At 30.4% G+C, this 14,082-nt stretch overlaps 4 protein-coding genes across 6 annotated transcripts in view; 1 reads left to right on the top strand and 3 right to left on the bottom strand.

Annotated features, from left to right (window-relative positions):
• Positions 1–416: 416 nt before the first annotated feature.
• LOC108733736 (zinc finger protein OZF-like) lies at positions 417–2,482 on the bottom strand. The gene is made up of 4 exons (XM_018465028.1): positions 2,156–2,482; positions 1,202–2,060; positions 931–1,146; positions 417–764 (listed from the first exon to the last, which is right to left on the bottom strand). The coding sequence occupies exons 1-4, from the start codon at positions 2,294–2,296 to the stop codon at positions 421–423; spliced, it is 1,560 nt and encodes a 519-aa protein (XP_018320530.1). The 5' UTR covers positions 2,297–2,482; the 3' UTR covers positions 417–420.
• Positions 2,483–3,529: 1,047 nt separating this feature from the next.
• LOC108733735 (zinc finger protein OZF-like) lies at positions 3,530–5,494 on the bottom strand. 2 transcript variants are annotated; one of them, XM_018465027.2, is made up of 3 exons: positions 5,275–5,494; positions 5,024–5,219; positions 3,530–4,960 (listed from the first exon to the last, which is right to left on the bottom strand). In XM_018465027.2, the coding sequence occupies exons 1-3, from the start codon at positions 5,410–5,412 to the stop codon at positions 3,714–3,716; spliced, it is 1,581 nt and encodes a 526-aa protein (XP_018320529.1). In that variant the 5' UTR covers positions 5,413–5,494; the 3' UTR covers positions 3,530–3,713. The 2 variants fall into 2 exon arrangements, with proteins under 2 accessions (XP_018320529.1, XP_018320528.1); XM_018465026.2 differs by having other exon boundaries at positions 3,530–5,219.
• Positions 5,495–5,741: 247 nt separating this feature from the next.
• On the bottom strand, positions 5,742–8,312 carry LOC108733737 (gastrula zinc finger protein XlCGF57.1-like). Of its 2 annotated transcripts, XM_018465029.1 has the most exons (5): positions 8,087–8,312; positions 7,447–8,029; positions 6,529–6,804; positions 6,308–6,475; positions 5,742–6,126 (listed from the first exon to the last, which is right to left on the bottom strand). In XM_018465029.1, exons 1-5 carry the CDS (start codon positions 8,234–8,236, stop codon positions 5,774–5,776), a joined length of 1,530 nt encoding a protein of 509 aa, XP_018320531.1. In that variant the 5' UTR covers positions 8,237–8,312; the 3' UTR covers positions 5,742–5,773. The 2 variants fall into 2 exon arrangements, with proteins under 2 accessions (XP_018320531.1, XP_018320532.1); XM_018465030.1 differs by lacking the exons at positions 5,742–6,126; positions 6,308–6,475 and having other exon boundaries at positions 6,569–6,684; positions 6,738–6,804.
• Positions 8,313–10,887: 2,575 nt separating this feature from the next.
• Positions 10,888–14,082, top strand: part of LOC108733705 (general odorant-binding protein 83a) — a gene marked incomplete in the record, with an annotated part of 5,434 nt that continues 2,239 nt past the window's right edge. Inside the window, 5 exon segments of the mRNA XM_025974145.1 lie at positions 10,888–11,045; positions 11,114–11,189; positions 11,255–11,301; positions 11,363–11,398; positions 11,460–11,565. Coding sequence (XP_025829930.1) covers positions 10,968–11,045; positions 11,114–11,189; positions 11,255–11,301; positions 11,363–11,398; positions 11,460–11,565 — 343 coding nt within the window.

Genomic DNA, 14,082 nt, shown 5'->3' on the forward strand with positions numbered 1-14,082 from the left:
ATAAAACTTATCCACTTGATACTGTGAGTTTATAAAAATTATTTTTATAGGTATGTATGTAACTTTTAATAAAAAAACTTTAATTCATATAAAATATTTTTTTATTTCAGAAGCAGTGTAAACATTAGAGGACCACACAATTGCGTAAGTTCAATAATAAATAATAATTAAATAAGTAAAACTATCAATCAATCAATTACAAAGTGGCAAAAAATTATATTTAATTTTCATTACGTTTTAATTTTATCAATTGATTAACAAAAATTTTCAATAAATTGAGGTTGGTGAAGTAGACTGTTGGTCACAATATCACCAATCTCACGTGAAAAAAAATTGTGAATAATGTTCATAATTTATTACACAATTTAGTATACAAAATATTATATTTACAGAAAATATTTACATAATTGCACAAACATTTTATTTATCAATATGTATTTTTTTATGCCTTTTCAGTCCGTAATTTCTTTTAAATGCTTGACCGCATTTATCGCAAATAAACGGTCGTTCCCCTGTATGAATTCGCTGATGTGCCATTAGATCATTTTTTTGAGCAAAAGCTTTTGGGCAGGTGGGACAAGCGTAAGGCTTTTCTCCGGAATGTGTCCGTTTATGTCTAGTAAACATTGCCGAATGCAAAAATCTCATCTTACATAATTCACATTCATACGGTTTTTCCCCTGAATGAATACGCATATGTTTTTTGAGAGAGTTTGACGTTGTAAAGCCTCTATTACACGTACAACATACGAATGGGCGAATACCTAAAAAAGAAAGGAAACATTTTTCAAAGAAAAAGAATTCATATTCTAATTGTTGAATATTCTTTAGGCAAAGATAAATACATAAAATAGTTTATTTTTTTTATACAATCCTCTCTCAAAAGTTAGGGCCTAATTTGCTTCGGTAATGCTATATATTTTTTTGTACCTGTATGTACTGGCAAATGTGCACAAAGTTCCCATTTGCTTGCAAACCCTTTGCCACACACACTGCAAAGATTGCTTTTGACTCCGCTATGTCTTATGGTATGTTGTTTTAAATTCCCAAGCTGTTTAAATACTCGTCCACATATAGTGCATAAATATGGTTTCTCTTCATTATGAATTTTCATATGAGTTTTCAAATAGAACGATTTATTAAACCCTTCAAAAAAAGAAAAAGTAAAATTAAGATCACTTTTACAATTTACATATTATACCTTTTCCACAAATTTTACAGACATGTGGCCTAATGCCAAAATGAACAGTCATGTGATTGTTTAGTTGCTCAGTTCTTGCAAATCCTTTTGAACATAAATTACAAACATGTGGCTTTATAGCAGAATGAATCATTAAATGCCTAGTTAAGTTTGTAGTTTCAGTCAATTTTTTATGGCAAATATGGCATTCGATGTGATTGTCTTTTTTGTCTGTATGAGTAATCAAATGAGCCATAAATTCTCTCTTTTTAACAAACGCTTTGTTGCATACCATGCATGTATTTTTCGTAAAAATTTTTTTATGGTTGCTGTTAGCTTCTTCAGAAGAATCAAAACTTTCTTTTGTAATCTTATTTTCTGAAGAATGTTGAACTTTATGACGCTCTAAAAATTGAATAGTGGAAAACTTTTTTTTACAAACCCCGCAAACATATTTTTGATTATGAAACTTCTTGTGTTTTGTGAGAAGTCTTTGACTGGAAAATATTTTATGACAAATAGTACATTGATTTTTTTCCAATATCACTGCCCTGTTATATTCACTATTTTTTTCTTGTAATTTTTTGTCTTCCTGTTCATTTTTCACAGAATTTTCCTCAAAAAAGGGGTGATCTTCTTCCTTAAATTCAAAGGTACATTCTGAATCACCATCATGATCAACTTCATTATGTTTAGGTTCCACAAACAACTTATCATCTATATTGTGACCACTTTCAATACTGTTGTATAGTGATTGGGATAATTGTTTTCGCAAAGCTAAATCTGCCTCTTCACATTTTAATTTAAATAAGTAGCATCTGGCAGCTTGCTCAGAACAATTTTGGCAAATCCCTTCAGGTAAACCATCTCCTAGCGTTATCTACAATTTTTATTGTTTTAAATTGTAATGGATTTATGTAGTTTTTTTATATTCACTTTTTAATCATTTAAGTATATATAATAACTATTATCTACCATCAATGAAGTATAAGACATTATCATTTGTGAAATTAATAAATCGGTTCCTGTGTTCTCGTAGGGCTGAAAAATTGATCTTAGTTGCTGGTGTTCACTGAAGCATATTCTGCAAGATTTTTTTAAAAGATTTCCTCCCATTTTTGGGATTGAAATTTGAGGCTAAAGTGAATTACGTGGAAAAACTTTTTAAAAAAAAAACGTACTTAAGAAAATGTTAAATTTCTCTTAAACGATAAACAATGCAATTGTGGTAGGATTGTTGTTTATTAACGAAAACTTTTATCAATAACAAATCACGCGTTTGTTTGTTTTTTTTCTGTAATCATCCAGCCGGTGTTGCCGTGCTTCTAAAATTAATGTTACATGTAACAATTTTTCTGTTTCATTGATACCTTTTTTTATGAAAATGTTTTTATAATATATCGTGTAGGTACAATAAATTCTTGTGCACCCTACAAAATTGCTATTAAGTTAGCCAGATTTATAAAATATTTTTAATGAAAAATAAATATAAAACTGAAAAGTGAAACAAAAAGTAATACATACACCAGGTGTAGCTTTAAACAATGTTGGTGTTTCCACATCTACAAAATTAGAATGCTTCACCAGAAATGTGCGAATATCCATCAGAAATTGTGATCGTACCCTGAGGTTTCTTTGCATTTCAGAAAACCTCAAATCTAAATATCGAAATTGCAACCTAAGGGCTTCCTTTGCTTTTTGGAATTCCCTTATATTAAATGGCAAATTAGTATCTGCCTTGTTTAATATCTCAAGTGATTGTATAACTACTTCTATTTCCCCTGTTTGTTGACTTGGATTAATCATATTTTCTGGTCTAGCTTGAACTGTACCCTGCACTTTCAATATTGTTTCATAAGGCAATGATTCTAAGCATTTGCTTGGCNAGTAACATGGAAATCCTTATTTTTCGTCATTCGTATATAGTTGTGACGATAACGTTGTAAAATATAATTATGAAGAAGTTTTTGAGAATCTTCTTTATTCTTCCATATCTAATTAAAGATATACTCTAAGGTGCGCTAAACAGTTTTTAAAAAATCATCAATTTTTCTGTATTGTGTTCCATATACACAATAAAAAGGGCAATTTCAAAAAACTACTTGCATGAAATAAGTACCCACTTGCTGCAATTCACCCTGGGGTTCTTAACAATAGCATTTAATTTTGACTGAAAATTATAACACTTGATGTTCTTATAGATACTGTCAAAGTTTTAAAACATTTTAACAGAGTTATAAATATCTTTTGCTGATATTTATTAATGTATTATAGATGGATAATATATGTGTATATATATATTTACACTTACTACTTCAATTATGATTAAAAGTATAATAATAGGCTAAATTATTCTGCATCACAATTTTAATTACTTATCAAGAACTATATCAGTTTTAAATTTTAAAATGTGAAGAACATTATACGCCACTGCATGTTTTCTTTTCTTAGTACTAGATGTTATAATTATACAGTATCAGAACTATAAATTAGAGTTATATAAAATATAACAGCGACAATAAAATTACAAAATCTATTCTACCATAAACATTAGCACTGGATAATTTGTTGTACTTTTTTCATTATTCTCTACAGCCTTTTTGTGTTTACCTTTATGTCTCTTTAATAATGCTTCTGAACTAAAAACTTTAAAACAATCGGTACACGCAAAACGTTTGTCATGCACTTTCATATGTTTTAAAAGACGGCACTTATGAAAAAAACGCAAGTTGCATTGACTACATGCAAAAGGCTTGTCATCAGGGGAAACACCGCCCGCGTGACTCTTTTGATGATTCTTCAAATCGTTAGAATTGGTGTAAGCTTTGGTGCAATATTTGCATTTGTATGGTTTATAACCAGTATGCACCCACATATGTCGATTAAGCCTGTTTGAGCTGACAAATCCTTTTCCACATGCGCTGCACAAATACGGTCTTTCATTTGTATGGCAACTGCGAATATGCAGTTCAAGATTATTTAACTGATTAAAAGTTTTTCCGCAATAATTGCAACAAAAAGGCATGTCTCTCATGTGAATCGTCTTGTGTCGTTCAAGATTAGATGGTACTTTAAAGCTCCGCTCACAAATACTACACTGATACGGTTTTTCGGAGCTGTGAATACGCATGTGCCCAATAACTCCGGCATATCGTGCAAAGCCTTTTCCACAAATTTGACATTTAAAGGGGCGTTCGCCGGTATGACTTCGAAAGTGTACACGGAATGTACTTGGATTTGGATATCTTTTGTGGCAAAGTTTGCATTCATAGTCCTTGCTTATTATATGACCTTTTAGATGACCAATAAGACGTTTACGATCGGTAAATGGCTTTTTGCATACATTGCAATATAACATAGCTGACTGACAGGCGTTTATACGGTGCTGTTTAAGTTCATCTGGGTTAGCAAATGTTTCTGAACAGATACTGCATTGCAGAGGTATTTCAATTGATTTAGGCTGTATTGGTAATGTGGAGGTGAGGAGTGCAAGAGGTGGTGGATCTTTTGGAAGTTTTCTGGATTTATTTTCAAAGGAAGGAGATGATGCTTGATTGACTTTTGGTGGTAGTAATACCAAAGGGGGAGGATCACTTGGAATAATAACCTCTCCTGCAATTTCTAGACCAGCATCCTCAGAATTACATGCATCACTTGTTTTCAATTTATTATCAGTTTCTATTTCGATGATAGTATTATTCTTGAGTTTGCTTTTATCATTTTGAATCTGGGTGATTGGTAAAGGTGCATCATCATTGTTTGCAGAATCTCTGTCAGTTTCTGCAACACTACTCTTTTTATTTTTATCAAAATCATTAATTTTATTAAACCACTTTATCTCACTTTTTATTTCATCATTGATTTCATCACCTTCAGAATAAATTTCATTACTATGTTTTAATTCTTCAGTTACCTTTTTCACACATCTTTTTAAAAATCTGTCCACCTTTTCAAATCTTCTTTTAAAGTAATAAAATTTTGCAATATAATGATAACATGAAACGCAAATTTGATTGGGTAATTTATCGTTTTCATTTACCTAGAAATTTTTTGGGCATTAACACGAGTATTCAGGGATATTAAAGGAAACTTACCGATGTTGACATGCAAAATTCTATCATTTTTGAAATGCTTGATGAAAATATGTGTTTCAGATGACCTTTTTCTGAAAGACATGATCTACACATACTATTCAATGCTACAGTAGTAGATAGGGCTTTCTTTTTCATCATATGTAACAATTTTTAGAGTTGTTTTCTCAGTTTTAACGTTTTTGGCCTTTTCGCCATTTATTTTGTTCGCCCTATTTTTATAGGTTAGATAAATGTCAAAATCGCTGACGTCAGAAACATCGATTTGAAAAGTTTTTATCCATTTTTTATCTAATAAGGCATTTAATACAATTTCGACTGGATTTCTCTTTATTTTTCTTAAAACTTCCTTTATAAATCTTGAATGCTTGTTATGACGTTTTCATAAGCAATATTAACCAACTAACAATAGGTAAAAACTAATACTTTATTTTTTAAATATTTTTATACACTGTTTGCCTGAATTGGTTTACATATGTATATTAAATAAGGTATTAAAAAATCATGTAAATATTTCACTTTTTTCTTCAGATTTAATTTTGTTAACAGTTATTTGCAAAATACTTGGTGTGTCGTTAATATTACTGGTTGAACCCTTGTTTAAAGCAGACCCTCTAAAAGGGACCTGTTTTTGACCAGTCTTTGATTTTTGTCCATTATGAACGTTGATGTGTGTTTTAAGAGTACTACTTTGATTAAATGCTCGACCACAAATATTGCATACATATGGTCTTTCCCCCGTGTGAATGCGTTCATGTTTTACTAGCATTGTTTTTGTTGCAAATGCTTTTGGACAAGTATTGCAGGAATAAGGTTTTTCCCCTGTATGAGTTCGTAAGTGAATTGTTAGTTGACCTAAAAAAATAATTAAAATATGTACATTAATCATTTTACACAGTATCTAACAAATTATTTTGTGAAGTTATGAGAAATTTTTTTATAAATAGTGAGATAGTCGGGCAAGCGTAAGTCCACTTTCATCTGATCTTATCCAGCCCGACCTGTATTCAAATATATTATTAAATAGTTAGTTTACCTGTAGTGGACATTCTTTTACCACAAACAGTACACAGAACTCGCTTTTCACCTGTATGGATTCGACGATGGCTTTTCATATCGGTACTTTGACGAAAAGCCATTCCACAAACATCACATACATAAGGTCGTTCGTTTGTATGTCTCCTCATATGTACCCGTAAAGTGCCTGAAATAGACATTAAATTAAAAAGTAAATAATTAATGTAAAATTTTACAAACCTTTCGATATAAATCTGTTGTGACAAACTTTGCATTCATAAGGTTTATTTCCTGTATGTGATCTCATGTGATACCGAAGGGCGCCGGTTTGTCTAAAACCTTTACCGCAAAATGAACAAAGAAAAGGGCGTTCACCCGTGTGATTTTTTATGTGTTCTGCAAGAAAGCTTGGATATGGAAAATCCTTTCTACAAATTTCACAAACATACTTTTTTCTTTTATAATTCATATCATGAATTTTCATATGCCGTCTTAAACTCTCCCTTGTCATGCAACCTAAAATTTTATTGTTATTTATTAGAAATGGGCAGAGTACCATTTTTACCAAATAACCGAGTACCAATTATTTTTTTGTTGGCCAAACCGAGTACTCGGCCAAATTACACTCGGTACTTCCCCGCCCGCACCCTCACCCTTACTACATTCATCATTACTGAATATATTTATTTCCTCTAAATCTCTGTTACTACTAAATTATTTTATTAAACAAATAGTCTTCACTTGAACCCTGCTATATGGCCGAGTATGAACAATAAAAAATACCAAAACGCTGAGTATTGAGCTTTTTAATCAAATTAAGGCAAAAACCTGGACAACTAAAAATTTTAGAAATAGCATAGGTAACACAAAATTGGTAATACATTTTTATTTAATGACTAAGTCGTCACAAATCATAAATAGTAATGTTGCAATTTAGCCCAGTCTAACCATACTACACATTTAAGCTTTGTTATCTAGCTTGTGATACCACTCACTGAGGATGGCTCAGTTAGTAAAACAATTAAATCAGACTTGTGAAGTATTATACACCTTGTTAATATTTTTGTATCAAATGATAAGTTCAGCCATTATTATGATTTTATTATATTAAATATTAAGGTATCTAATTTATAATGCATATATGCATGCATTGCTTACCTTTATTACATTTTAAACAAGGAAACGGTTTAACTTCTGAGTGTTTGAACCTGTGTTGTCTCAGGAGATATAAGTAAGAGTAGCTTTTGCCACATTCTTCACAAATGTACTGTTTTTCATTAGATTTTGAATGAGATTTTAAATGAGTTGTTAAATACACTTTTCTAACAAAAGATTTGTCACACCATTCACACTTGTAGATTTTTGGCTTAGCATATTTATTCAAGTCTTCTGTTTCTAAAATTTCATGCTTTATGTTATCAAAATTGCTTTTATTGTTTGTACATCCATCATCTGTGCTGTTTTCATGAATAATTTCATAGTTGTCATAATTAATACTTTTAAAGTCAATAATTTCAGTCGGATGTTCCAATAAGCTATTTTCATTGTCATTTTCAGAAAATACAACATTAGAAGATTCAATTTGTTCACTTAATAACCCTTTGTTCTCAGAGGACTCTTTTAAACTTTGTTGTAGTTTTATGTGAGAATTATGGCACAGTAATGAGAACTCATAGGCTTCATTAACTTTTTTAATACAAATGGTACATAGGTGTTCTGGAAATCCATCCCCTTTCTCAAACTAAAAAGTTATTTAAATTTAAATACAGAAAATCTAAATATATATATAAAAGTTAACTTTTATATGTGTTAAGTTGTAGATAAAATCCACTACACTGATGTTGTTTATTGGCGAATAAAATTCTAAATCATATACAGCCTTCCCAGGAGTATGATCTTGCAAGCATGTTCTACAAATATTTTGAGAGTTTTCTACCTTAATGTTCATCTTATATTTGACTTTTAAATCAACCTTTATGAATGATAAACAAATAACAAATAGAAAATAAGGTTAAATATAACATTCCTAATGTGCAACCCACATTACGACTGTGTTATCCGGGATATTTCTCAAATAGTTACAAGTTAACCAAATTATAATATTAATATATAAATTATATAATAAGTAGTCAAGTGAGATATAGTAAAAATAGGGGTTAGCGGAATAATTAATATAGATGATATTATAGAGGTAGAGACAACATTAAAATTAAACATTAATTTTTATTATCACCCTCAGCAAAATATATGAACTTTTTCAGGTAACGTTTCACCCTTTAAACAGTATAATTTTCACCCTTTAAACACTATAATATCGTCTTCTTATAGCAGCACTAATTAAATTTAAAACGTAATCTTAATAACTTGTTCATCAAAACTTCAGTCTAATAATTTTAACTTTTTAATAACCAAAATTTTTAAAATCAATTGTAAAATTAAGAGAAACAGCACAAAACATAAAAAGTCACATTGTATACTTGTTAATTTATTAAGTAAACCTGAACAAAGTGATCGTTTTTAAAATGTTTTGTGTTGTTTAATTAGTTTTAAAACTGATATAAGAATTATGGTTTTTAAAAGTATTAAAATTATTGGACTGAAAGTTTGAAGAATAAATTGTTAAGATTACGTTTTAAATTTAATTGGGGGTTGCTCATAAGAAGCCCACCCCTATAAACGATTTTTGTAATTAAAAATAGCAATGAGAATGACTTTCTATCGTAATGAAAAATTTTAAGAACTGCCAAGTCAAAAAAACTGTAAGCATCGTATTTCCTTAGACCCCCTCCCTCCTTGTCATATGTCGTTACGCTAAGTAATAGCCCTCCCTCCCCCTTATTTGTGAACGTATTTTATATTTCATGAACGACCCCTTGGTAGATGCTCCCTTAAAGGGGAGAATATTTTGCCGCTTCTAAGCCAACTCACTTTTGTCGCTCCTTCGTGTAACCTGAAAGAGCTCTCAAAGCTCGCAGAAGACTACAACTAAAATAAAAGAAATTTCAGTGTTCTAAAATAGTCGTATCGTAGTATAAAGGGCGTCGCAAGTGAAAACAATAATAAATATATTCATGTCATGACTCTTATAATATATTAAACGAATATACGAATAATAATTATGGAAAGAAGTTAGGTACTAGGTACTTTAGTGTTGAATCCACTATTTGGATATAAGTAGTAGTACGTCTTCGTTGGTTATTTATTTTGTTGAATTATGTTTATCGCATTTATCGCAAACACAAATTTGTTTAATATTTTTACGAATTTTGCCTCCTTAAAAACTCGCTTATGTGGCTTTTAGAGAAAGCCTTTAATCAAAGAATTAAACATTGGAGTTTTTCTCTAATAAAGTGGTTTTATCACCTGAGAAACTTCATATATCGGTTCCAGTGGCATATTAAGGCATTGGTTGAACGAGCTATAATCCAGGGCAGCAGAATTATTGGGGCGGCAATTATCTCTTCACTTTAATAAACACGTTTTAGGTCGAATTGCGTTTTAATTTAAATAATGCGTCGACTTTTGCCTTCTATAGTTGAACTGAGTAAACTGATGGCAGGAAGGAAGGCTTAGTGTAAAGGCCAAATTGACTCTATTATGTAAAACTGATTGAAGTACCTGCTGATCCGGTAATTGCGTAAATATTGTTTACATTTTTGGGGATCCTAAAGACTAGATATAGCTCCTAAAACGAATAGTTCATCTTCGGTACTTTGTAGAGTACCTTAAAAACCACGTTTCCACAGTATTATGACTCAACACAACTAAGTTGGTTAATTGTACCTTCTTACATCTTACAAGAACTATAAAATTTTTGGGTTTGATTAACTCTTTGCGTCACAGCAGTCCCTAGGAATAGTTTTTAAATAAGTGTTTTTTTTCAGCAATTGCTTTTTTATTTTACATATCTAAGTAATATTTTATGCAAGCAACCATGTGAAGAAATCTTGACGAAGGGGCGGCCAGACTTAATTAGCCTGGGGTGGTATTGAACATAGTACGCCACTGAGTGGTAGTATTAAAATTAGACAACAAATTGGTTCTTTAATTCGAAAATAATTGTCATGTAAAATACTTACATTCTCAAAACGCTTCGAAATAAATCGATGACGAAAATAACTAATTTTTCCTTAATGTCACTTCTAATTAAAAAAAAGGCTTTAGATTATGCCGAAAAGTATCAAACTTGCCACCCTTATTAATTCAACTTAATTACATATCAGAAGTACATGTGGTACTTGTTTATGAACATAACTCATACTTATGTTTTATGTTGCATTTTTTCTTCTTTAATTACTCCCGCTGAATTACCTACATAAATTATTATTATGTTATGTAATTAGTATATCCTTATAAAAAGTAATCATCTTCTTGTCATCTCTGGAGACACGAAGTGTAGAGAGCGTGACTAATTTGGCGGATGTATTTTAAATTTGTTCGTTTCGCGGCGTAATGTGTGGCAAAAGTGCATATTGTACTCGTGCATAATTAAATAAATAAAGGTAAGTACTTATTTAATTACAGTAGGTACCTCCTCTAGGCACTAATTTCTTATAATTAAGGACATATCGACACGAATGTACACGTAATTATCAAATTGATGATCTATAAATTAAAAAGAGTACAACTCATTTTAAAATTATTTTATCCCTCTATTCAACTGTAAGATCCATCCTACAATGACTACAGTCACATATTTTGTAGCTGCTGTGCTGTTGTTTTGTTATTATACAAATACAAACGCTTTGCTTGAAAACGTACGAATAAAAAAGAAACAAACATTTATTTTCAAATATTATGTATTACAGGCGTGTTATGTTTTTAGTATCCTCCCCCTGAAGTTTTGGAATATCTGAAGCCGTACCATACTATATGTACCGAAAAGATTGGCGTCTCGGATGGTATGCATTCGAATAAATTCATTTGACAAACATTTTCGTTCATTTTATTATTTTCTGTATTTCAGATGAAGTTAAAAACTATAAAATAGAAGATAATTCAGAAAAAATGATGGTAAAATACTTTTTTTTGTTATTGTGAAAGTGTTCATTATTCATTCTTATTTTTTTTTAAGTGTTATATGAGATGTTTAGGTTTGGAATCCAAATGGGTAAGAATCTATCAATACAAATTTAATATTTTTTGTGTGTTATAAATTAATAATGCTCCAGCTTACTCCTGATAACAAACTTCAAATCGATTACATTATGGAAACACGTCTTGATTCTATAGCGGATTTGGTAAAAAATATTGTGGATAATTGTAAAGACGTTCCTGGTAAGATATTAAGCAAATAATTAATTAATTTATGTAAGAAATTGATTCTTGGCTAGGCACTTGGTGAAACATATTTAATAAGATATAAGAAATAAAACACTTGTTACACAGTCTTAGAGTCTTCTAAATCACGNGTTTTCTCTGAAAAGATAGTTTAAGCGATTAAGATAAGTTACGAATCGATTAAATTGTCAATTTTAAATTTTTAATAATTGTTTTGAATTTTTTAAAAATTTCCGCAAATTTTGAGGCCTCTTTGCCATTGGACGCGCAAAAATTTCGTTCTATGAGAGATATGAAAACAAATTCATCAACACTTTTTTTTGCAAAATAGCATTGTGAAAAACTTTTTTTCCATATCTTTCATATTTCGCGAGATAATAGAGTTGGCAATTGTTTTTGAGGATTTTCTCCTCCCCTATGCAAAGCAAATAATTTTCATTTACATATTCGTACTCCTCACGAAATTTCCGATAAAATGACCCGTGTTTCAATAATTTTCTCCATTAAAAGGTACTCCTCAGCCGTTTCCCTCATTTGACTGGACTAAAAGGGCTTTACGCTTTCACTATGTTCCCTAATAAAGCCAACTACAGCAATTCACCAAACAGTCCTCGACCATGGCCACAAACCCAAACATTACTCAATTATTTATCTCCATTTACGTTATAAATAGTAGGAACACCAAAGAAATTTTTTATCCTGAGTGTAAATTGAAATCTACCTCCCCAGACTCTGCATCTCTAACTGAGGATAACAGTTTAGGTGCTTTCAAGACTCATCATCGTAATGTAGTTTGTGACATTTTCAAGTTTAAGCTTTTTTAATTTAAAGAACTTTTCTAGAATGCTGTTGTTTGTTGCGAATATTTTTACGTACATAAACAGTATAAATTAGAATTAGTTTTGTAGTTATAAGTAACGCAAATGTGTGTTGTACTTTTCGAAATAGAATTTTGCTTTTCTGCTGCATGTGTTATTTATCATTTAGTTTTTAAAAATCCTTTCATCCTTGAATACTTTAGTAATTTAACAATTTACTGGAAAGTCTTACTCGGTTATTTTTTCGAAACATCCTTGTACTTTTATTCATATGGATAATGCTATATACATATACTATATGTATAACGATAGCCATGAGAAGTCGTCTGCAAAAACTGTTTTTGCTAAAAAGTTTCACGAAAATACAAACATGATGTATATATTCTTATGACACGGTTTTAGTTATTTACGCTTGACCCGTACGGTCAGCAAGTTAAAAATAGCTATTGAAAATCTGCCCCCATAGGAAAAATCTCTCGTTACGCCCATGGCGGTCAGTTGTCGCGCACTCTTTTTTAATTATCGTTGAACGCCGAGACTATTAATTTGGTATACGGTGCATGCATGTACGCAAGTGCTACTGGTTTTTCGTAGTAATGTCCTCATTTATTAATTACATTCGACTTTCGACTATATTCTATAAGATAAATTAAAATTTATAATGTATTTTATTACTTTATCTAAAGCTTGTAAAATAGGTGGTTAGATTATTTCATTAATTCTGCCTCAATAATTACTTTGTCTAAATTAGGTAGCTATTAAACATTAGCAATAGATAATGTAAATAACATCCAGATTATTTATTTTCGTTGTGACATACTAATATAGATAAAATTAGAGAATTATTTCAACACAGGAAAGTAGATGGTATTCATGTATTGAAGAAACTACTAACCACACTATCTTGTTTCTTATGTACAGTTCTTTATTTATGTTAAATAATATTACAAAAAATATTTATTAGTAACTTACAACACTCACTACACGTATTTTTTACTCATAAATATACAAGGTGACTGTAAATTGCTTGTATTCCTCTCGGGATAAGAAACTATTACTAATTTGGAATGATTTAACCTCTATCATTTGGGGATATCAGCCATTTTCGAGAAAATCTACTTTGGTTTCAAAAATCCGAATTTGGAGAGTTAAAAATTAAAAAAAAAATTCCCATGATCTGATAGCTTACTAATTGATCAACCTTCCTACAGTTAAAATTTACGAAATTTACTGTTAGATTTCATGTTGTGTGTTACATTTTAAAAACTACAGTAGATTTTCTCTGGTAGAAATTAAATTAGTGATAGTTTCTTCTCCCAAGAGGAATACGAGCAATTTTTGGTCACCCTATATAAACGTAATTGAAAAGAATTTATTACAAAAGTTACTATGGATATAAATATGACGTATTTCGGTTTTGATTATTTATAATAAGTACATTGTTAAATAAATAATATCTGCTATAAAGAAAAAACAAATAATTTATTGCACAAAGAATTATAAACATTTATTGATGCAGCCTAAATATCCAAAAGAAGCGTATCTCTCATGACTAGAATGTATAGTTATTATAAAATAATATTACAACAATGATATCCATCTTTGAAAGGTTTTCCTTTGATGATCGGTGTTTTCTGAGTAATATGCTTGAAATTCGGGCTTGACCCGGTAAACTTTGGTGACAACACCGATGAAA

The sequence above is a fragment of the Agrilus planipennis genome, unplaced genomic scaffold (genome assembly GCF_000699045.2).
Source record: "Agrilus planipennis isolate EAB-ADULT unplaced genomic scaffold, Apla_2.0 scaffold78, whole genome shotgun sequence".
NCBI classification, from domain to species: domain Eukaryota; kingdom Metazoa; phylum Arthropoda; class Insecta; order Coleoptera; family Buprestidae; genus Agrilus; species Agrilus planipennis.

What these genes read in the sequence shown, in the direction of transcription:
- LOC108733735 (XM_018465026.2), bottom strand. Translation starts at nt 5,412, where the DNA reads ATGATGAAAAAGAAAGCCCTATCTACTACTGTAGCATTGAATAGTATG. An exon ending in AATTTTGCATGTCAACATCG is followed by an intron (nt 5,220 to 5,274) that starts GTAAGTTTCCTT and finishes AAAAATTTCTAG; the next exon opens with GTAAATGAAAACGATAAATT.
- LOC108733737 (XM_018465029.1), bottom strand. Translation starts at nt 8,236, where the DNA reads ATGAACATTAAGGTAGAAAACTCTCAAAATATTTGTAGAACATGCTTG. An exon ending in TTGTTTAAAATGTAATAAAG is followed by an intron (nt 6,805 to 7,446) that starts GTAAGCAATGCA and finishes ATAAAATTTTAG; the next exon opens with GTTGCATGACAAGGGAGAGT. An exon ending in CAACAGATTTATATCGAAAG is followed by an intron (nt 6,476 to 6,528) that starts GTTTGTAAAATT and finishes TGTCTATTTCAG; the next exon opens with GCACTTTACGGGTACATATG.
- LOC108733736 (XM_018465028.1), bottom strand. Translation starts at nt 2,296, where the DNA reads ATGGGAGGAAATCTTTTAAAAAAATCTTGCAGAATATGCTTCAGTGAA. An exon ending in TGTCTTATACTTCATTGATG is followed by an intron (nt 2,061 to 2,155) that starts GTAGATAATAGT and finishes TAAAAATTGTAG; the next exon opens with ATAACGCTAGGAGATGGTTT. An exon ending in ACATTTGCCAGTACATACAG is followed by an intron (nt 765 to 930) that starts GTACAAAAAAAT and finishes TTTCTTTTTTAG; the next exon opens with GTATTCGCCCATTCGTATGT.